Raw genomic sequence first — 23,994 nt, 5'->3', positions numbered from 1 at the left:
CTGCATGCATTATGTTATCTGATTCATTATTTTATCTCTGAAGCAAAGTGTTTTGTGGTTTGTTTGTTTGTTTGTTTGTTTGCTTGACAATATTATGGTGTTTGTCTAGTGCAACTGAGCGCAACGCAGTTCTTTACTCGTAGTAATTTCGTAAAGAGTAAAGTGCGCCAGCTGTCGGTTAGCGCGTTAAACAAAATAAACCCCTTCTGCATAATATGTTGCATGTTGTTACATACAACCTACTGCGTTTTGTTGGCGAATAAAGACTACTACATACAGCAGAATCTATAGACTTTCGAAACGAACGTGGACGCGATTAGTACGCTTTGTTTCCCGAGCGTAAAAGACCCCAGCAAGATGTCGAGTTACGTTGGTGCACGAATCCAGTTAAAAACGAAGGAGGGAATTTATGAAGGGACCTTGCATTCTATGGATGCAGTTTCAAAGAAACTTTCCCTCGAGAAAGGTAAGTCGATATTAAACACTGAGTGTAAACTACACAGCCCTGGCCCTGTCGCTGTACACAAATGCAGTGCCGTCCTGGCGCACGGCGCCTGGTCGGGCTAGTTGCTAGCAAGTAGCATGTAGTGGGTACCGGCAGCTACAAAGTACAGTTAGGTTATATACCTACAATGGTTTCTCCCCGTTTTAGCTTTTCCACTTCAGTCCCAAATCATTGTTAATTATGTTATGCAATATGTTGTAAGCTACGTGACATTATGAAGTGAAAACCAACCAGAAAAATGCATAGAGTCTATAGACCTAACGTAAATACAAAGAGTGGAGGTCTTTGAATACCGTAACTAATTTCTGATTGTGGTCAGCATTGGTCAGAAGTACAGGTTGTAGGTTTGGGCTTTATCTCGTTTCTCATTTGCTTAACTGTAAAACCAGAAATAGACGAAATAGACATTCGATATGTTCTGTTTGCTCATGATTTTATTTATTTATTTAATTTTTTTTTTTCGTGAATTAGAGCTGATGACGGCCTTTTTTTTTTTCAAATTGTTAGGGCCTAGTTACTTTTTTTTTCTTCAAATTGTTAGTGTTACTGACATTCAATGCAGACGAGTGTAGACAAGAACTTTTGTGTGCATTTTACTTTCACAAATCTTGGCTCCTTATGAAACCCATGAAAATTTCTGATTTTAGTAGAAACCCCAGGTAATTTTTTTGAATTTAACATTCTTTCAGACTCTACAGACTACACTAACTGGTGCTGGCTTGCTTGTGCTTGGCACTGCAATTACGATGCTACATGTACAACTTGTAACTATGTAACTTGGCACTGCAATTACGATGCTACATGCTGCTGTAGCACTGCTTTGTGAGGTCAAGCAGTATGGGATAATTGGTGGGACTACAAATGTAGCCCACTTTGGCAAAAACAAGTGTTAACAGAAAGCTCTTCTGTTGTCATCATTAGACATGATAAGTAGGAAAGTCTAGCTTATGCTCAATTTCTAATTTTTTTAACCATGGATATTGTATGGACTTTACATGTACTACAAATTTTGACAGTGTTGGCAGGCTTATCAGATTGTTCTTAAATTACATAGAATATACAATTGTATATATATATATATATATTGTATGTCATGCTTGAAACCTTTAAAGGTCCTGTTTACCTTTGGGAGCAGTGATTTAAAAAATGTTCAAGATATCACATTTGATGCATATATATGTGTAGGTCTGTTGTATTACAAAACATCCTACCATATAAAATTTTCGCAGTAAAGCCTAAAATGTAAGGAGATATCGGTATCTTTGTCAATAAACCATAACTGTAGACGGTTTAGTCTGGAATTTTTTTTTTTTTATTATAACTATTGTTCACATTTTGTGTATTTAACATTTTACTTAAAATCGATTATACAGATTAACATTTTTACAGTGTCTGTTCCTATCTCTAACTCACATTTCAGAACTAATTTAATGCACTAATGCTGGGTTTTTGTTTCATCTGCAAATGGTAAATTATGCCTAACAGATTGTCATAATATATTTTGGAGGTTCCTCTACAAACAATTGTATCTATTCTGATATATTTATTAACACACTTCAATTGCTGTTTATAATATGATCATTCTCTATTTCAGCGAGAGCTCTGCCGTCTGGTCAAAGATTTCTTGGGTTGCTAAATTTCTATGGCCAAGAGATAGAAGATTGTGAGTATCAAAACAATTCTGCAATGATTATTTGCTAAAAAAATGATCACTCAGACTGCAACCTACTCTCATACTAACCTGATGAGATGAAAGGGAAAGGGTGTTTATAGTGTACTCTACCATTTCAGATTAAAGAAAAGAAATAACAAGTGGAATATGCTAATAGATAAATGGAGCTGCACAAGCAAAGCAAGAAGATGACATTTTATTTTTGTTCTCTCTGCATGTCTGTCTGTTCTTCCATCACTTCTTATTCTTACTCTTGCAACAAAACTATGGCATTCAAATGACAATGTCAGGAATTTTCACTATCAGTTTGCATGTGGCAAATTCAAAATGTGTTCCTTCAAAACATCTGTGGTACAGAGAAGAGAACAAACAATAATACAAAAAAAGATATGAAGAAAGAAAATGTCTTGATGTGTACAATGTTATCTAGTCTGCTACAATTGTATGTAATGGCCATTGAGGCTTGCTTTTATATCTTATGGGCAGTAGGAAGTTTATATTGTCCAATATCAGTGAAGAAACTTGTATCTATCACAGGAAATATTATGTTTTTACTGTTGTTTTTGTTTTGTTTGTTTGTGTGTGTGTGTGTGTGTGTGTTTGTCTTTAGTTCCCTTTGTTCTGGACTGTACATATACAATGACACATCAATTTTGTTTTCCTTCTCCCTTAAAATTTCAGTGGAGGTGATAGAAGAAAGTCTGACAGCTTCAGAACCCCCAGTGGAGGCAGCTCCAAGACAACCAGACTTAGAAATTGATGGCCAACATTCTCCAGAAATATTTGATGATTATGCTACTCAGGTAAAACAAAGGAAGTCTGCATGTAGATCGTGCATTGCATTGTAAACAACTTAAGTTAATGCACAGGCATTTCTATTAATGTACATAATGAAAATATCCTTAGATGTAAGACTTGTAATGACAACTTAAGTAACTTTTAATTTGTATGTGCAATGTATCACTGAAACTGTTATCTTTACAGTGTGTGCAGTATTGATGTATAATAGCATTCAGTCAATTTGGATAAAGGTTCACAAAGAAGTTATTGTGATACATCTCCTGTTTCATTTCTTTCCAAAATGATGTCTGTGACAAATTTCCCATTAAATGAGGATATACTGTGATAGGAGGCTGAGTGCAGATCAGTTTTGGTAAAAACATGGAGGACAGTGTAGAAAAAAGGTCTTTGACAATGATTCTGGGCTGCTGCTGTCAATAAGTCAGGGTCCGAAAGCGTATTTAGCATGACAAAAATGGAAACTACAAATTATCTTTAGATCTGAAGAACTTTTCTACTGTTAAACACTTTACGTCAACCTCTGTTATTTTCATTTTAAAAAGATTTCATCAAATTTCAGTTTGACAGAAAAGGCAAAATGTTTGGATGCCCATGATAGTGTTATGGAGAGCCATGTGTAACTCAATTTAGCACACAAGTTCAGAGACACAAAAGATGAAACAGTAGGCCTACCATGTACGTCTTAGCTTGGAGACAATGCTTATTGCTCAATGGGTATTGTGCATTGCAGGCTGAGCCACCAAGGAATGAATGGGATGTTGACCTGCAGCCAATGTACAGCCAAGAAGTGACCGTCCCTTTTGCTGGTGGTCCATCGCTAAGGTAAAGCTCTCCTCTTTGCATTACAGCCATTGGGGTTCGCGTTGTTCAAGGTTGTCTTTACCTGCAAGTACTATTAAAGTACCTAGAAGTCATACCAGGAATGGAGCTCTTGTACCAGCAACTCACCCAATACTTCACCATTCTGAAGTAGTGGACATGTGTACATCATTACAGCAACAGAAATTGAAGTTACTCAGATGCAATCTGTTTTTCAGTGTCCTTGTGGATTTGTGTGTTACTTATAATGTGTTACTTACCCTATGCTGATGTTATGTTTGTGCAATAATCAGCATCAATACATGATAATCATGATTGATACGTGACAATAATCCACAGATGGCAGTGATTTTACATTATATTGTCTGATAACATGACAAATCAAGAATTGATATTAGCATCTATATTTTACTGGTTGTACTATAATCTGCTTTAAAATACCAGGGCATTGTGTATAAAGTTATCTGTGTTCATACAAGATCATGGTGATTACATCATACACTGTACAACCATTTAATAAATGCTTTGTTTGTTTGTTTGTTTGGTTTTTCAGTCAACAGGTCAATCCCACAGCTGATATTCCTGAGGAGATTTGCAATGGGGTTGAAAATGTAGAACTTGGTGAAAAATATGCAAGCGTGGAGACAAAATCTGGTAATCAAACATTGGGATCACCACCAAATAAATCCCAAGGTATAAAGCTTGTAAGTAAGGGGGGGGGGGCGGTTTGTTAGTATAGATTTTTTTTTTTTCTTGCCAGTTAACTCTTTCCTAATTTTATCATCCAGTTGCATAGACTCTAAAACTGCTTCATGCATATATGTGCATTGTAATGTTAATGTGAATATATCATATTAATTTGAGGGTTGGATGCAAAATTCAGTGAAGCAAAAAAAGTGCAGAAAGTCAAAAGGGAGTGTCCATACTTAACTATTGATAATACACACACGGGATTCTTCTGTGATTTTCAAGAAGAAAGTCCATTTTTGTGAGGCAAATATTATATTTGTCTAGAAAAAATAAGTTTTGTTGTTTGTGAGTACAGTCAAGCACAACTTTGTAACTTCTTGGATCAACTAGGATTAACATCAACATAGTGTTCCTCACTGAGCTCTATTGCATACTTCAAATGTTACATTTATTGTTGTTGTACTGTCTGTATTCAGTTTCTCTGAGTTGAATTGTGTACAGATATTCACTTTGATCTTTCTTGTAGGAATGTGTATTGACCTTAATCATTTCCACAAGTCTTGCCATCTTTGAAGCTGTTACTGTTTAAATAACCAATTATTGATGCTCTTAGTTCTGATTTCTCCAAGTATCTTGCAAACATAATTACGCTATCATCGTCAATGATATGTCATCTCTTTAATAATTTATCATAGTTTCATAAAAAAATTCAGTGTTAATGCGACATCTTGCACGGATGTAGAGTATCAATTTATGAATTTCTTTCTTTCAGTCATTCATTCATTCATTCATTACATTTCTATTATCTGTATATTTGCAGGTCTCCAAAGAGGAAAAGGCCAGTCGTTCACTCTCATTAATAGAATTGACAACCAGTATGCCCTTGCAGTGAGTGTAATTTGCTTGGTCTAGTAGCATTATTGGTGTTGACTTTTGTGAATTAAGTGATGCTTCACATGCAGCTTCTCCCCTTCCATATCTACATTGATAGGCATGTGACCCTCAATAGTTATACTCGAAATGTCTCATACAGCATTTTTGTATGACATTTTTTTTTCTAAATTTTCAAATTAGTCTTCATCAATGAAGTTATTACTATTTTTTGACATTCTGATGATTTAAGCATCTGTCAATGAACTTTCCAATCCATTTCATAAAGTGTTTCCAATTGTGCCAGAAGAGCATTTTTTTTTAAATTCTCTATTTTCAGAGTATGCAAGTCATTTAAGCAGAAAAGGAGTTTTTGGGTGGATAGATTATGACAGTGAATTGATTTATAGAAATGCCCTCCTCTTGCGTCCTTGTCAAGTTTACATGCATCTATTCAAGTATCAACTTCTCTATGTTATGGCTTATCAATTACTTTTTTCATACAATTTTGTCTGAAAATGACATATTTGAAACACTCTTTAATCTTAATCACCCTTGTGTCTTGTCAATGATCTGAAAAAGAAGGAAGATATCATACACGAGATTTCATTCAAGAGTATTGTTTTCTTATTTTATTCTAACTAGGTAGGAGACATGGAACGACAGGCGGCCATTGGGCTGGCTTTGAAAGGAGTCCAGATTGGGCGGAGAGGGAAGCTCTCACTGATTCTGGTACAAACTCCATTCATTTTCACTAAACCACACAATTTTTATTTTGTTTGTGTGTGTGTGGGGGGGGGGGGGGAGGGGGGAATAAAAAAGGATCAACAATAAATGGTACAAGTTAGGGCAGACAATCTTGTAGACTGCAATTTGGGTGTCAGGTGTGCCAAATTTTGCTATGATTCCATCACTGATGGTCGTGATCTTGGTGGGGGGGGGGGGGGGGGGGGAGGGCCGGATCTGCCCCCTGGACTTAGCAAAGAAAGAAAAAAAAAAAAAAGCCTGGTCTAATTGGGGTTAAAGACATTATTGATTTTATCATCACAAATCTAATTCATAGCTTTGACTTACTTTCAATAACAAGAATTTGAATTTGTCTTTCCCACCTGTTTAATTGTCTACCTTTTATGTTTTGATTTAACATTTCAGTAAAAAAAAAAAAAAAATTGTTGTTTGTGATTCAATTTTTTTCTTCTTTCGTGGTTTGGATGTCCATATATATATATATATATATATATATATATATATATATATATATATATATGGATATATATATGGATATATATGTGTGTGTGTGTATGTGTGTGTGTGTGTGTTCGTGTGTGTGTGTAGAAAGCCTGTCACTGAGAGCCATAATGAAGCAATGTCTCCAATCACAAATGTTTATGATAATCAATGGTATGAAGATTTGATCACTATGAACTTTCGTGTAGCAGTACATACATTCATAGGCCAGCTAATTTTGTTATGCTGTAATACACCATGATTTTGCTGTCAACATTCCCCTTACTTTTTATGAAGTTGCTTCTGCTCTTTTCAGTTTGTCATTCAGATATCTAATTTTTGTTTTTATTATATATATGTATTTTTTAACAACAAATAAGCTGTACATTTCCATATTTCACATATTACAATGTTACTGTATGTCCCTTCTTTTTGTGATTGTTCTTTAATCATAGAGTAATTGTCAATTTCTGTTAACTCCTAGGTCCAGTGTGGGGAGACAGTCTATATGTTTGATGCCCTATCTCTTGGCCCTGCTCTCTTCACCCAAAGCTTCATAGACATCCTGGAGGCAACAAATATCACAAAAGTAAGATTTTATGAAATTTTATTGGCCCTACCTTTGGCAAATCAGTGACACTATTCAGCATTATGATTACTGTCAAAGAACTATAAGGATATTGGCAGTAGAGCTTCAACTTAACACTCCTTGTTGCATCATATTCTATTGACGATTGTGTGGGAAAGCATCAAAATTAAGGACTCAAATTTTAGAAAAAAAAACTCAAGACAATATGTTTCATCGCATGACATTGTAAAGCAAATTCAAGATCTTAGAAATAGCCCTGAACAACAAAAATAGAATTAAAGTAAAAAAGCAAACGAACAACAAGAACCATACTCTTGTTCACTTTATTAGCACTAAATCAAGCAACAGAAAAATCTGGCATGAGTAAAATGAAAGGCAATTTGGTTTCTACTTCATTTCAAAGAGTGTGTCTACATGATCTTATGTAATGTGACAGAATTGCATGTGAGCCTCAGGTATTTGAATTGCCAGCGTGCATAGCCTAATAGCCTAATTCACAAAAGCTCACAAGAGCTTCCAAAAGAGCCCCCAGTGGGGAAAACAAAGCAAGTACAATACCTCAGGGAATGCATCAAAATCCTCTTTATTCCAGGGTAACTTGTTACAAAGCAGTAACCAGGGTATAGCTTAACCCATTCCTTACGGGAACCTGGTATACCAGGTTCCCAAGATGAAGACAAGAGTGCCTGCATTTGTGACCTAAAGTCATGTTTATTTGTGTTATACTGACAAGGAAAATGGGTTTAATAAAAAGATCAGAGTTTATTCTACCAGCACCTGTTCTCTTTCTGTGGGAAAACTGCCTATATAACAGTATTATTTACCTTTTTTCTGATTTAGTTTGCGCTTGTTCTGCGATAAAACTTGTATAAACATGTACACAGCAATCAAGGCTGAGCTCAGTAGATTTTTTGTGTTAGCTGACCCTGTTCAGGTGCCTGGTTTTGTGTGGAACAAAGAGTTTGTTAGCCCATCAGCACACACTCTATTCATCCCTGGCCCTGCACCAGATTGATACTCTCATTGTTCGATGGTAGGCCCTACATGTACTTGACCATGGAAAGGGGATACATGTACCACTTGACTGCCTTTGCATAGGTGGATTACCAACCTGTCCCTTCTCTGTCCATGGGCAAAAGAATCTTGTTTGGGGGCATTAACAGCACTCAGAGAATTGCCCGAGGAACAAGTTAAGAATGAGAGATTTTCTCACAAACCAAGCTACACTGACCATTCAAGACAGGATAGGTCTTTTGTTCCACTATCCAGTGTCCAAACATAAACTTCCTGTCCTGTCTTTCAGTTAATAGTGAAGGGTAAGGATTACAGGTCTTTTGTTCCACTATCCAGTGTCCAAACATAAACTTCCTGTCCTGTCTTTCAGTTAATAGTGAAGGGTAAGGATTACTGCCAATAAAGGCCCATAAAATGCTCTGCCCTTTCCAGTGAATAGGGAAGGATGAGAATGTATACAATGTTCTTGAAGCAGAGTAGACTTACCACAGGAAATAAGGTGAACCGGACATATGATACAGGCATGGAGGGAAAATACATGAATGACAAAATTGTACAATAATGCTACATGACATGTAAGTGTGGATGATATGATACTATACTTAAAGGGGAAGTCCACCACCCTGAAAATTAGAGTGTTTGAATAGAAATAGAAGAATTAGAGGAACCAAATTGAAATTTTGAGCAAAGTCTGATTGGAACTGATCAAAAGTTTTGATCAGTCAAACACTAATTTGCAATTTCATAATGTCATACATGAGCTCACCGGAGTCACCCCCTATTTCCTCTGTACTGTTAGTCATGAAGTTTTCATTTTTCCAGTCAATTTACATTACAATCGTATATGCACCCCTCTGTAAATTTCATTCTATGCAACCCCTGCATAGAAAAAATAAATTACTTCATCAATAATGAAAAGAGAAGAGATTTTATGGAATTTGATGCACAAAGCAAATGGATTATGAGATTGCCTGCTACATCACAGTGTCATCAATTTCTCTTTGATTGGCCACACCTTCAGAATTTCATAACTTTCTTGAAATATCATGTTATCAGAATTTGGTCAAACTTTCATTGTCCCATTTTGTTTCTGGTTATTTCCAATCAAACCTATTTTTTTGGGGGAGGATTTTTTCCTGTAATTACTAACCATGGCACATAAAATAGGATGAATATGATTCAAATAATTATTTGTCACAACTAATGTGCAACCTTCCTGCAGATGTAAATTAAGAACAGATTAAAACAATGTCCAAGTTTGTTTTCTTTGTTTCTACATCTGGAATGAACTCTGGAAGCTGAAATCAGTATGGCACTAAATGTAAGGGAGAATGGATGAATTTTTTTTATTTTTTTTATTTATTTATTTTTTTTTTTTTACTGTAGACTAATGCCTGATAATCACATGTAAATTTGTCTCTGTCTTTTCTCACAGGTGATCCATGATAGCAGGTTTGTCTCAGACTTCCTGTATCACCAGTACGGCATTCTGCTCAACTCTGTTTTTGACACACAGGTAAAATACCACATCTTTTTATTTCTTTCATGTTTGTTGTGTCAGGTTGTGTGAAAGACTTCCATCATATCATCCATATTTACAGATATACATCAGTTGGGATACTCGTTTTGTTTGATGTTTTATCCACATATCCTCCTGTCTCATCAGCATGTGAGTAATCTACATGTAATACTGTCATGTGTGGGAAAATACACTTGCAGATTAATACACACAGTGTTTAGCATAGGGCACACTTGCACACAAACTTGGAATACAGTGTATATTGGAGTTCCATGTAATTTTAATGACGTTATCTTTGTTTATTTGTGTGTAAGCTTCTCATCACAAGTCCATAGAGATTTTTCTTTTTCTTATCGTATCTTGCAACGTAGAGCCAATGGAGAGACAAAAAATATTGCTTATCCTCTCCTCCCTCACCCCCCCCCCAAAAAAAAAGATGGCTAGAGAAAATGTGTCTGTCTTCATTACTATCTCCTTTCTTCTACCCCTCGTCTCTCCCCTGCCCCTCCACCTCCAACACTGTCTTTGATAACATCCATAGCCATTCATAAACGATTTACTGTTGTAGTACTGGTTGAATGTTTGTGAATCATGTATGTAATTGTTCAAAATATAAAATGTATACGTGGGTAAAATTAATAAGTTAGCTATTATCCAGTCAATCAATTACTATATACACCACATATTGAGCAAGTCTATTTTTTTTTTTCATAAATCGGGACTTCCAGACAATTTCATATGTGGTTGAATTCGCAGTTGTGGAGTACAGTGATGAATGGAGAAGTGTATGCATGCATATTACATTCATGTTGAGATCAGAGTTTATATCTGTGCGTTTTGTTGAATCCGTAAGTAGCACCTGACTCGTATAATTTTCAAAAAATGAAAACCTGCAAAATATATAGTGTATTCAGTAATCATTCAATCAAGCACATCAATAAACATGGCCCCACTGCTTCATCTTGTCTTAATTTGCAAAGGTTGGAGACATCCTGATACAAAGAAGACAGAACATGGGACATTTCCCGACAAGAGTGAGGGGAACGACGCAGTGCATTCTGGAATACCTCGACGTGTCAATACAAGACATAGCCCTGCACTGTGAGGGCACCAGCCATATCTCAGTAAGCCTAACCTAGTTTTTGATTGATTGATTGATCAGGTTTATTGCCATCCAAAAAACACACAGACGGGTGAAAAGTCCGAAGACTTATAATTCCCGTTTACAAAACAGATTATACACAAATACGTGAAGATACCTTTTACAATATACAATGCAAAGAATATTATTATCACAAAACAAAGATTAAAATGGGAAACAATCGTTACCAAAAATCTACGAACAAATAAAACAGGCACCCCAACAACCTCATACATTGTAGATTGCACTGTATAATACTCTTTGTACACATATACAGTTGTATCTCCATCTATTTTTCCTTAGTTTATATTTCATATCAAAATCAGCCTCTCCTTTTAGTCACATCCAAGGGGAGTGGATAATGTTCAGCGAATTTCAAATAACACAGATTAATCCACAGGTTTATATCTATCAAAAATATTACAGCTTACACAAAATTTACGTTACCAGGCCCTTATACTCATCAATAAATACTTTACATTTTAATAAAATAAGGTAATAACCCTACTGATCGTTGAGACCACACACATACACACACACACACACACACACACATACACACACACACATACACACACGTTCACTCACTCACTCTTAAAACAGACACACCTTAAGATTATCAAAACAAGCATTCCAAAATAGCCACACACGCATTGCAAATTACACATCCTGAGCTATTGAACAATGAAAAAAAAAAACAAAAAAAAAACATACTCATTGCATTCAAAAACAAAAGTACACAAACAGCACATTATACATTAAATCAAAATCAACAACTTTACCAATATTCAAACCTACCCAGCACTATATATTTTAAGTGAGTAAATTATCATCAATCAAAGCTGTGAAGTACGTGTACATTGGAAACACACAATATAACATGTAAATTATCATTCACATTCACATTATACCTTTGAGATTCTCCAAATTCCCCAAATTTCTTACTTACATCTTTGGGTTTTATACCTGCTGAGTAAAATTAAATTTCGAATCCCAAAACTGTGGATGATAATTACAAATACAATAACAAAAACATGTATATACTGCCCAACAAATAAAGATCATTGACCAGTATGGCCTTCAACAGTCGAAATTCACCAAGATTAACAAATCACATTTAACCGGAATCTCTAAGTGATACACTGGTCCTGTTATAAGAACCTGGTGGCCGTACCTGCAAACCATAGAACGTCGCATGTACAGCTGTATGACAAAAATTAACGCCCATCAGACAATATAAATATAGACCACAGTAGCAGGTACAAGAATGCAAAGCGAAGTGAGAGGAAAACGGGCAATATCTAAAAATTCAACTATTCAATAATCGAATGAAATATGGAATGGGAGATTGGCTATGTCGTTCTGTTCTCGTCCGAGGAATGGCAAGTTGTGAGGCATTACGAAGATGACGTCCGGCAGCGGATTCTCTTCTCTCAGGCAGAAAATGACGATGTTTGGAGTTCAGCAATGACCTTGCAAAGTTTATAGCTAGCTCAAGCCGTCTCTCCTCAAGCAAAGGGATGCCTACAATCTGTAGAAATTCACTGTAAGGTCTCAAATTTGGGTAGAAAATAATTCTCAAAGCCCTCCTCTGCACGCGTTCAGTGCTGATAATACTAGTTATCAGTATATTAATCAGTCTTACCAACCGAGATTCCAAACTACAGTCCTACATTTGTATGTATGCAATAGAGTTTCTTTATATGAAACTAAACGGCATAATATTTACACACAGGTACAGTTGAACCTCTATTATCCGGCCTCCCTTTATCCGGATCTCTCTATTATCCGGATGGAATCTCGCCGTGATTTTTTTATCTTTTTTTAAGAATTACGGGAGGAAAGGGGGATTCCCAACTCCTTGAGAACTCCTACACAAACACACATGAATTACATATACTTGATACATTTCTTAATAATTATTTAGGTAAATCATCCCAAGAATTTATAAAAGAAAATAATTTCATTCTTGCAAACACAAACCTCTATTTTGGGGTCTGTTACTGAGTGTAACAATGAAAAGGTTGCAGTATACACATTACTACATGTGGTACTACAATGGGCTACATCAGTACATGTGTATGTATATGTACATGTATAAAGCATTGAGTCTCCCGTATCCGGCCAAATCCCTTATCCGGATGAGCCCCGGTCCCGACTTGTCCGGATACGAGAGGTTCAACTGTACATGCCTCAACTCACAGTATTTACCAGGTATTTTGCAAGCATAATATTTGTGTAGACCGTAAGTCGTAAAATAATCTCAAGTTTGGGTTAAATTATTTGTCAGTAACCATGGCAAGAGGGTAACAGGTCAGTGGACTCACCAAATGGGCAGAAAAAGTCCACTGCAAAGTGTTTGGTGTGTACAGTAATTACAGGGTGGGATGGGGGGTAATATTGGCATTCTTATGTATTTGGTTAAAATGATCATGTGATGTAGATTGGTGGTTGTGAATTTTTACTTGGGGCTCCTCGTAATGCGGCGGACCTGTAAACTCCTCTGTTTTCTGCAGGAGAACGAGGCGTCCTGGATGCAGCGCCCTCTACCATCCATGAACTGCCGGTGCGCCGTGCTGGATGTCGTGCACCTTCTCCCTCTGCACGAAGCCATCACGGAGGAACTGATGGCAGAGTTCACCTGTGCCATTGACATCTACCTCTCTGTGGAGCGAGACAGGCTGGAGATGGATGCCAGACAGGTAGGTGGAAGCAGGGATATTTTTAGATTTAGGGAGTAGAACTAATTGCTCTCCTTTGTTATACAACACCTGAAAAGAATGTAGCTATCCGATTGGTCGATTGCCCATCACGTGACATTGTTAAAAGTACCATTGCATGCTGCGGCTGTCAGCCATGCAGTTTTAGTTGAGCAAAAATGGATAAAACATGGTTACCGTTGCACAGCTCTGATGTCACAATAGACAACCATTTGCCGCAAGCACTCAGAAATTACAAGCACGCTTGCAAGCTTGTAAACAACTTCAACTGATCATTTTTCACGTATGTACATGTACATTTGACGTCTGATGTGACTGCAGCTACACATTCATCATTTATGAAAGTGGCAGCCATTTCTGTGCTAAATTTAAGAATCTGTGTAATCCACATCTGTTGACATCCAAGGTGTTGTATAAAAAACATAGTGTATGGTCTTTACTCCTGCAGTGGAACAAGATTTCGCACTCGGTGAAAGATGAGGTGCACCATTCAACTGAGCTTCGCCTCGTTGAATAGAGCACCTCTATCTTTCACCTCGTGCAAAATCTTGTACCATCGCACTCATTAGTATTCACTATTTGTATAATGTCATGCTTGACAACTACCGAGACGCACTCAACTTAAGTGGTACCCTGGCGCTTTGACTAAAAAGCTCATCAGTAATCAAGGATAAGCACTCTCACAGCAGAAAAGACCTTCCCTGCTGCATTTCACTCTCTCTCTTTCAATGTGCTGGAAACCAGGCGCGGTGGAGCACCCCAATTTGCATCTCATTATCGCCCCGTTCTATTTGAATTTCCAACGGGCATCCACGGCTGCCCGAAACGGTGTGCATGAAAAAGTCAAATCTTTACCTTCTCCGTGTGCCGCTATGCGTGCCGCTAGTAAACTCAAACTTCCCACACTATCTAAGTTTTTAAAAACCTTCCTTTTGATGAAAAAATTATGAAATTTGCTGCACTAGAACTTGAGATATTAAAGCGTTTTGAAAATCACCTCTCGCAAAACATGCTCTCTGTTTTTTTTCCGACTGGACTATGGCCGGGCTCCAATGTGTCCGAATTTGGCAACATAAGTTCATCAGGCCTCAATCCATATATGGTGAAAGTTTTCGCTTGGTTCCACCTGTACTTTTTGTGAAATCAACTTGTTTCTACAGGGTTTGGAATAGAAAATTGTAGTCAGCGAAACAATTGAAAATGACGTCATTTCTTTACCCGTAATATTGGGCATGCGTGGTACGTGAGATTCAGGATTTCGTGCTCATTGTTGGTTTGCATGTGACGCAGTCAATTTTGCTGAGTGTCGCACGGCGGTGACTGCTAAGCTGCTGCCGCGCACGCTGCATGCAGCAATGCGTTGTGTGTGCTGTGACATGCAACGCTACAGTGACGCGATTATATATACATGGGACCGACCTGTACGCTTTGCGTTCGTGTCATTTTTGACATCACCTTCTGTTTTTTTTTCCGACACAATCATGGCCGGGAATATTACGGTATGAAATTTAAAATGCAAGCAGATAAATAAATTTCGGTGTACTTTGTTCGAATGGCGCTTTGGTTCCGCAATCACACTTTGTGAATTTTAGGATGATTTTCACGGCGTATTTTTGGTAATTTTGCTTGCCAGGTTTTCGCTAAAATTTCACATTTTATCATTGTCAAATCCTTTAATATGTTATATGTGCATATTCGGACATGTTTTCAAGTTCAAACTAACTCAATTTTAATCCAAAAATAGGTTTCCTTAAATTGTTATTAGCTTGAGAAGTTGTTTACTTTTTCTCAACTACGCAAGTACATGTTGTTTACTTTATGCAAATGAGGCTCGGCTGCCGATGGATTTCTGCGAGATAATTGGGGTGCTCCACCGCGCCTGAAACAATGAATGTGTGTGCTTGACTTTGAGCAGCAAATCAATTTTATGCAGTGTAAAAATTACACATTTAACTGCAAAAAGTAGAAAACTGTACACTGTATTAAAATTGCTTTATTTGAAAGATCAAATATGCAAGATTAGAAGATGGGAAACCATTAAACATGGCATTGCATAAATGTGAACAGCATTGAAAATATATTTTTAAGAGGATTTATTTTTCATTTCATTTCTACGGCGTGTTACATGGGGAACCAAAATGTAATTGAATACTTTCCTAAACAGTTCTCAACAAATTCTAATATTTAATTCAAAATTTTATATTGAAATACAGTTTGTAGTGAATGGCATGTAAACATTTTTCTTCCTTTTCAAATTGTGAGGAGATAGAGTCGTGCCAAGCACAGGATGAAAGGGTGGACAAACATCCCATAATTGTAATGCTTTGAACCCAAGCATGTTTTTATTAATTATGAAGAGTTGCCATTCCTTCTATAACCATCTCCCTAGTTAGGTTTATTTCAAAATTCATGATAAGTTTGGAATATACCTGTAAACTGTCAAAGGTTCATTGCTGTCAGTTATTGGCTGTATTCCAGCTATAGATTTGAGATCGTTATCAGCAAGCTTTATACTTTGCTTCACTCACATTGGTGTTGGTTTTCATTTTCTAGTTATGGTAATATGTGTGGGATGTGAACGAGGACGTGCCCTTATCAAGTGTGTAGTTAATGCATTGTTGTGATTGATGTTCACTCAGACTGGAAAGAGTGTATCAGGACAAGTATCCCGCGAGGAGATATCGGTTAGAGATAGAGTTAGAGTAATGATTTGGGTAAGGGTTAGGGTTAGAATTTGAGTAGGTGTCAGGATTGGGTTCAGGATTAGGATTAAGGCTAGGGTCACAGGAAAGGTTTGGGGTAATTGTCCTAGAACTAGAAAGAGATTGATGATGAGTTCATTATGCTATGACACGTGTTTCCAATAGATACCTTCCCCAGTATACTCTGGACTAGTCTTCAATGAGTTAATCTCCTCATTTCAGGTGCCAAAGAGGGCTGCTCATGTGCCCAGAGAGCTGATTAATGACCTCCATCAGAAGGTTTCTCAGCGGACTCTGCCCAGTGTCAAAACCCCGCCAGTAGGCATGGTTCCACCTCCTCCTCGGTGGCCACAGGGAAGAGATGCCACCAGCGAAGGACCACCTCTTGAGAGTGCTCAGCAAGATGGGTTGCCTAGGAGCAGATCAAAGCCAAAGGAGCCCTCGTCAGCCCCCCAGCCCTGCCAGGGGAATGATGCTGGAGGTCGCGGTCTGCCAAGGCAGTATGCTGCGTCAAGGGACAAAGGTGCAGTGCCAGTCCAGATGATGGGCCAAGGAATGACTGGTTAGTGGTCATTGCAATCCCATTTTTTTTCTTTTTTAATATAACAAAATCATACAAAACGCTCATGTACAAGAGTGAGAGATACACTGTATAAACAAATTGTCAACAGTCAGAGCTGGTAAACATTTTTTTTTTTTCAAACCAGTGCCCAAGTTTTCATTCTAGAGGCTGTTTAAGTGTTCTATTTTTTTTTTTTTAATGAATAAAAGATGTGAGGTGATCAAAGAAATGCTTTACACTTGAAAATTTGCAGCCATACATAAGTTGCCTGGTCAATTCATATTTCACCAGCAGCAATGGTGGACTATTGTAAAAAGGGTTTCCAGTGTATTCTGAAGCCAGCTGGTAAACATTTTTTTTTTTTTTTTTCAAACAAGTGCTCAAGTTTTCATTCTAGAGGCTGTTTAAGTGTTCTGTTTTTTGGTTGTTGTTTTTTTTAAATGAATAAACGATGTGAGGTGATCAAAGAAATGCTGTACACTTGAAAATTTGCAGCCATACATAAGTTGCCTGGTCAATTCATATTTCACCAGCAGCAATGGTGGACTATTGTAAAAAGGGTTTGCAGTGTATTCTGAAGCCTATAGACTAGTACACTCTTACGTACTAGTACGCATCTAAACTCTTCTTCTGTGTGAGGGTAGTAGATAGGTAGTGTAAGACATCTTTTGCCTGTGTATCTTTTTTTTCCTGTCATGCTTTATGCACACATTTTTCAAGGTCTAAACAAGCCCAATATTGATGGGAAATATCTGACTTACATTATTTTGCAATCATTGTAGGCACAGGAGAAACATTCTCAGTAGTTTTTCCAAATATTTTCTACATCACATCAAAGCACACAAAAATAAGAATACAAAGCCTAAAGGGAAAATCATTTGGTTACCATCACCAATTATATTTCATGGCATACTGTATACGCCAAATATTTTGTGAGGTTTTTATTTTCGCGAATTTCGCGAGTGGGGTGCTATTCACGAAATTAAATACACACGAAAATATTGACTCTGATCTCGATGTGGATGTGACATACGCGTGTACATTTCTCCGTTCAGTACAGGACTCCATGATCGCGAATTCAACCACTCGCGAAATCGTTGGGAATTCCTGATTCGCGAAAATTTAGATTTGCGAAATATATGACATACATTATACAGTGATGGTACCATTCAGTATGTAATTTGTGAGTTCCAATCGTGCACATTTATTGTGTAGAGATATAACTGTTAGGGAAAAATTTGCATAAAGCATTATAAATGCTGGATAGAGGGAACTGCAATACTTCAGTAATATATATACCTCATGGTATTGCCTTGACCTTTGACCCAGGGCTGTTGGGGCTGCTATTGTAATAGTGCACATATTCCTGCAGATATTGCAATGAACAAAGAGGTGAAGAAGAGAGAAATTTATGTCTATTGGCTTCTTGCCACACAGCAAAACCAGTGAGGACCTTGCCACCACGACCACCACTGATGCAGGCAGGAGACTCTAGTCTGACAGGGAATGATGGGGAAGGGGAGGAGGAGGAGGAGGTGCTGACCGACAGCTCCGAGGAATCTGACGACAATGTCTTTGACACCACCGATCAGCACATGTGGCAACACAGGTACGCACTGGCTCCGGCAGCAAGGACGACCTGCGACGCCTCGCCCAAGTCCAGGAGTCCCTTACACCATCAGACTGTTCACTCCTCTCAGGATTCTGCTACAAGAGATGTCAGAAAGGAGACTTGTGATCCTTTCAGAAACAGTCCAAAGCCTTCCCAAGTCCAGGGTGTCATGCATGGACCAAGGGGCAACATAAAGACCAGGATTTCTCCTTCACAATCTGCTGAGGCAGCATCTACTAGTAAACCTCGAGGGCACAACAGCTCCAGAGAACAAGGTCCGGAAGGGGTTGCCTACAGTTCTGATGATTTGCATGGAACTGGGAGTAACTCTCTGAATTTGCGCAATGACACTGGGTCTCAGCTTGCTTCATGTGGGAACAAGGCAAGCACTGCAGAGAGTGGGACCAAGGAGCAGTCAAAGCCGAAACAACAGGATTGTAGCCGTAAAAACCTTGGACATGAAGCACAGGAGGTGACTTCGTCTCGCAGCTCCTACGCTGACATCACCTCAGGAAGGAAGAAATCTGTGGAGGAGGGGAAACTTGACGCAAAAAGAACACTCAGGGCCATTGGAAAGGCCTTGGCATCAGGGAGGAAGTTTGCATGGGAGACCAACAGCAATGACAGGGAGGAAGACGAGGACCTCGACACCGATGATAGTGCAACCACTGGAAGTGGGGGGCTGGGCAGTCCCATGCAAGGAACAGGAGGAAAAGGTATGGCCCTTGCCTATTGCAGTACTGACTTGTGACACGTGTGATTAATGCTTTCAACATGTCAGTGTTATTGCTGCTGGTAATTCTACTCCAGACCAGTATGAGATGTGCATTCGTTCACGCCACCTTAACCAAGGTGAACCAACCTTTTGATTTAGTGTGGGTCAGACAAAGAAAATATGAGATATTTTCCTGTCTTTGAAGAGAATATAAACCAGAATAACAGCAAACTGATGGATTTTTTGTCTCAATTTTTTTATGCATATGTTGCACGATTGATGTAAATGATAATGTAATTATTATATCATGCTAGCACAACAGTTATATTTGTCGAGTATGTGGTCATATAGCAGCAATTAAAATTATGCTGGCAATTTACGCTTGATAAATAGTCAGTGTATGGCATCACAGTAATGAATCAGAAGTATTGCGAACAATAAACAGCCACATTCCATTATAAATCTAAGATGTTGTACATGCTGTCATGAATTATAATGGAAACCTCTGTGTGAGAAGGATATTTAGTATGATCCTGTGGTACTTCTGTACTTCTGTTTTTCAACAGCTTGGGACAGGAAAAGTGAGAGAAGCACTCCAGCAAGGGGTTTAAGCAACTTGTCTCCTAGCCCCTCCAGAACAGTGGGACGTGGAAGAGCATCCATCATCAGTGACTACTCACCCACCGTAATGGCCAGACCCTCGCAGGTGAGCTCGCAATTCTTCTGCGCTACTCTGTTCTGTACAATGTGCTGCTACATATAGCTGCAAAATTATCAGTGCAGGAGAATCTTGTTATAGTGAGGACCTACACACCACAACTTTTACATTGTTGATGATATCGACCTTCTCACTTTATCAGGGTATAAAAGTACAGAAGTATAAAGACTGGGACCTGTGAAATTACCTTGTTGTAACAAGGATCTACTGTGCTATAACATTCTGCTGATTCTGCTGCTACTGTATCTTTTGTTTGCTAATTACAGGGATTCCTAATAATGGGGACCTTAACCTAAAAACCATGACAATTACCTTGTGATGTCAGGTGTCTCTCTTAATCAGGGTACAAAGTCAAAGAAATCTGAAGAGCTGGGACTAGAAATCGCATTGTCTCCAGAGGGTTTTGTTATATCTGAACTCTTTACATGGAGGTGCCACTGTACTTCATAATGCTTATACTTCATAGTGTTAGAGGCTTTGTGCTTTGGAGTCTTCTTGGCATACATGTATGTGTAGTTTCTTGTTGCCTTTTATATATATATATATATATATATATATATATATATATATATATATATATATATATATATAAGGCATAAGGATTTTATATAAGGAGAAATGATAACATTGGTGTAATTCTGATATTTTTCACAGCTCCAACAAAGAGCCAATGGATTCACTGGTTACGGGCGAGGCCACACGGTGCGGATAGATTTCCCCAGCGCTGAGGAGATGGAATCTGCTCCGGATCGTGTTCCTATTCCGGCTGGCAGCAGCTTCCTTTCACAGAGAGCCATTTGATCCACACAGTCATTCCCCTCACAAACCATGTGTATTTTTTTAACCCGTTCAAGACGAGTCCCCGAGTATACTCGGGCAGGTGCCTATGAGAAATCGGTGTTGTAGTAAAATCAGCCCATCCTCAATGGGTTAACTGATACCTCAACTGAAATACCCAGCATTTCTGAACAAGATCTAACCACCAATTGATTTGTTTTTGTGTTAAGTTTTTGTTGTTGTTGTTAAAACAAAGAAACACACACACTTCTGTTCCTGTTTATGACCAATTTAAGTTTTGTCTCATGTACATGAAGGGGCCCTCGTGCACTTGTTTCCATTGGCCTTGGGTGCCTAAAGATGCCTGTTGAGATGAGAATACTCTGCATCAACTTACCTCCGAGGTCCAATGTGAATGGATTAGAATGAAGTAGATATATTCACTGGATATCTTTGTATGTACCATCATTGCTCAAATTGTCTTCCACTACTACTGTATATGGCAAATATTTCGCGGGGTTTTTATTTTCGTGAATTTCGCAAGGTGGGTGCTTTCCAGGAATTTAAAAACGTGTGAAAATTTAAACTCTTATCCTGACATGAATGTGATGTCCACACATGCATTTCTGCATTCAGTACTGTTAGTACTCCACAATTGTTAATCACAGTATTATTAGTACTCCACAATTGTTAATCACAGTATTATTAGTACTCCACAATTGTTAATCACACCACTCGCAAAATTGTTGGAAAGTCCTGATTCGCAAAAAATTAGACTTGCTAAACATTTGGATTATACAGTATTTGTACAGCTTTGGAGTCGCATTCACATGAACACTGCATTACATGACTGAGTGCACGACAAAGTTCACTTCTCACTAAGTTATTTGCAGAATTCATATCACAAAGCAAAGAGTTTGTGTTTGTTCCACAAGCTGTTAGCATGGCACATACATTTATTTGTGAGCCCCATAGGGGTAAACATTAAAGATGCTTGTACTTACTCATTATCTTGTTAAAGGACAAGTCCACCTTCATATACATGTGGATTGAGTGAATGCAGCAATATTTGTAGAATACATCAGTGAAAGTTTGGGGAAAATCAGACAATCCGTTCAAAAGTTATGAGTTTTTAAAGTATCTGCACAGTCACTGCTGGATGAGAAGACTACTAGAGTGTATGATGTCACATGCGTACAATGATATAAGGACAATATAAAGAGAATTTCACAAAATTTTACTTTTTGAAAAAAGTGCACATATCCTCGACTAGTCACGGACGTATGTTAAGGGTAATATCATTTCCTCTTGCCTTAGGAAAGAGGGAAGTCAAGTGTTCTTTTATTACGCGAGAAAAATGAAAATATCTTGAATTTTCCTTATACTTTCTTTATATTGCTCTACACTGTGACATCACAAGCTGTAGTAGTCTTCTCATCAAACAGTGACTAAGCAGAAACTTCAAAAATTCATAACTTTTAAATGGGTTGTCCGATTTTCCTCAAACTTTTGCTAATGTGTTCTATTGATATTGCTGCATTCATTCAATCCACATTTCTATGAAGGTGACCTTGTCCTTTAATGAACAAACAAACAAACTAACTACTAAAAAGAATCATGCAACTTGGAGAATGTTAAAAAGCAGAGATTACTCATCATATAAAAGTAAACTCCATTCTGCATTTAAATTGAGTTTGTTAGAAACAAAAATCCAGTCAAACAGGTCATTTGTACAATTCTGGTCACACTACATGAGATTTGCATTATTTCAATGTAAATGACGATGGCAACGTTTCTCAAATGTGGCATATATACCCTGTTCCTGACATCAGATAGGATACATTGTTCACTGATTGGCCATTTCTTGGCTGAGATCTGACAAGAGCATTAAGCGAGCAAATGTCTTTTTGACCTCTTGTAAAAAGGCTGATCTTTAACAGGATTGAAATTCTCTCACAAAGACAATTTGTATTCTTAATGATCATCCACAGCATATTTGATGATATAATGAGCATGTGAAGAAAATGCGAACTCACTGAGAACGTTTGTCCATGTGTCAGTAGTTAGCCATATTGAAAGTAAAATTTTGAACAAATGCGCGATGCGCAATGAAAAGTAATGAGTGTTTTAGTGTTAGAACATTAGACAAAAGAATCATCAGGCTAGCACCTTGAAATGAGCCATCACTGTAAAGTTGTTGTGAGGATACTTCATTTGTACTCACATACAAAGAATAACCAAATGTTTTGTCTGTATTTAGATTCCACCTTGACTTGTTTTGAATCATTGTTGCTTGTATGAGGAAACTAGAACCTAGCAAGTACTTGACCAACCACTGCCTTTGTTATTCATTGTAGAAATTTCAGTGCTCTGCTCTGTGCACTTCTCTGGGATGTTTTTCAGTTTCACCATCATATAATATTCAATCTGAGGTCAAAAGGTGACTCCATACATGCTGCAGTATCATGCTGTACTGAATAGTGTTGTTGTTGTTGGTTTTTTTTCTATGAAAATTTGAAAATTTTGTATGTTTCAAAGAAACATCATGAAATTCAGACAAACTTCCAGGCAGTAGATTCGTGGATATCTGAGGATATGACTGTTGGTCTTTGGGACTTCGTCATGCAATTGGTGATGATGTATGAGCCAGTGGCATGCTTTCGTTGGTTAACTTGAACTAGGGGATAGCATCAGGTTAGACAGAAGAAATGGCCTTCGGTGTCAGGGAAACTGCGCTCCGTGTTCACCTTCAATTCCGTGATTTAAGATACAGATACTAGTTGAGTTAAGGCACATAGACCCGGTGGCTTTAGTCGAATGCGTATGCGGGCGCGCAGCGCAAGTTTCCTACAGAGACCTATGCTACTGACTCCTCTTTCCTCTTTTGTGCTTACGCTGTGACCCATTTCCACAAGCCTGAAGAAGTCCGATCCACTGTGGTCACAGTTCGGTTCATGATTCGGCTGATGATGACAGCTTCAGCAAACTTGTTGTGTGACATCATACTAAGAAACGCGCAACCTGGCATCACTACAGACTGCGTGACACGCAGATGACAAGGAAGGCAACGTTACCTAGCAACACCTACACGCTTTACTCTTGGTGACAGCTCAACTTCGGCAATCTTTCGTATCATGCTAACAGTGATTGGCAGTACGTAAAAGTGGATGTTTTCACGCGACTAATTTTTCGCGCTTGGCTGGGTAAGAAGAGTTTTGCATGTTTTTAATTCCGCGGAATCAAGACATCACGCACAGGAACATATGGCTAGCAAAAATATTTGCATGCTTTTATTTTTGCGGTAGTTTCTGGTTGCGCGAAATGCGTGAAAATTTCAACAC

General features: G+C 38.0%; 1 protein-coding gene across 1 annotated transcript; it reads left to right on the top strand.

Moving 5' to 3' along the window:
* Positions 1 to 357: 357 nt before the first annotated feature.
* On the top strand, positions 358 to 20,689 carry LOC140235381 (uncharacterized). The gene is made up of 15 exons (XM_072315409.1): positions 358 to 466; positions 2,100 to 2,168; positions 2,859 to 2,980; positions 3,709 to 3,800; positions 4,351 to 4,490; positions 5,308 to 5,375; positions 6,003 to 6,089; positions 7,069 to 7,173; positions 9,623 to 9,703; positions 10,687 to 10,830; positions 13,364 to 13,549; positions 16,492 to 16,831; positions 18,269 to 19,159; positions 19,725 to 19,864; positions 20,531 to 20,689. The coding sequence occupies exons 1-15, from the start codon at positions 358 to 360 to the stop codon at positions 20,675 to 20,677; spliced, it is 2,721 nt and encodes a 906-aa protein (XP_072171510.1). The 3' UTR covers positions 20,678 to 20,689.
* Positions 20,690 to 23,994: the final 3,305 nt, after the last annotated feature.

The sequence above is a fragment of the Diadema setosum genome, chromosome 11 (assembly GCF_964275005.1).
Source record: "Diadema setosum chromosome 11, eeDiaSeto1, whole genome shotgun sequence".
In the NCBI taxonomy this organism is placed as follows: Eukaryota; Metazoa; Echinodermata; class Echinoidea; order Diadematoida; family Diadematidae; genus Diadema; species Diadema setosum.
The sequence above is the reverse complement of the archived record's forward strand: the minus strand, read 5'-3'. Positions and strand labels throughout refer to the sequence as shown.

Bases quoted from the DNA above. Each gene is read 5' to 3' on its own strand.
- LOC140235381 (XM_072315409.1), top strand. From the start codon at position 358: ATGTCGAGTTACGTTGGTGCACGAATCCAGTTAAAAACGAAGGAGGGA. The intron at 5,376-6,002 runs GTGAGTGTAATT...TATTCTAACTAG, and splicing joins ACAACCAGTATGCCCTTGCA to GTAGGAGACATGGAACGACA. The intron at 19,865-20,530 runs GTGAGCTCGCAA...TATTTTTCACAG, and splicing joins TAATGGCCAGACCCTCGCAG to CTCCAACAAAGAGCCAATGG.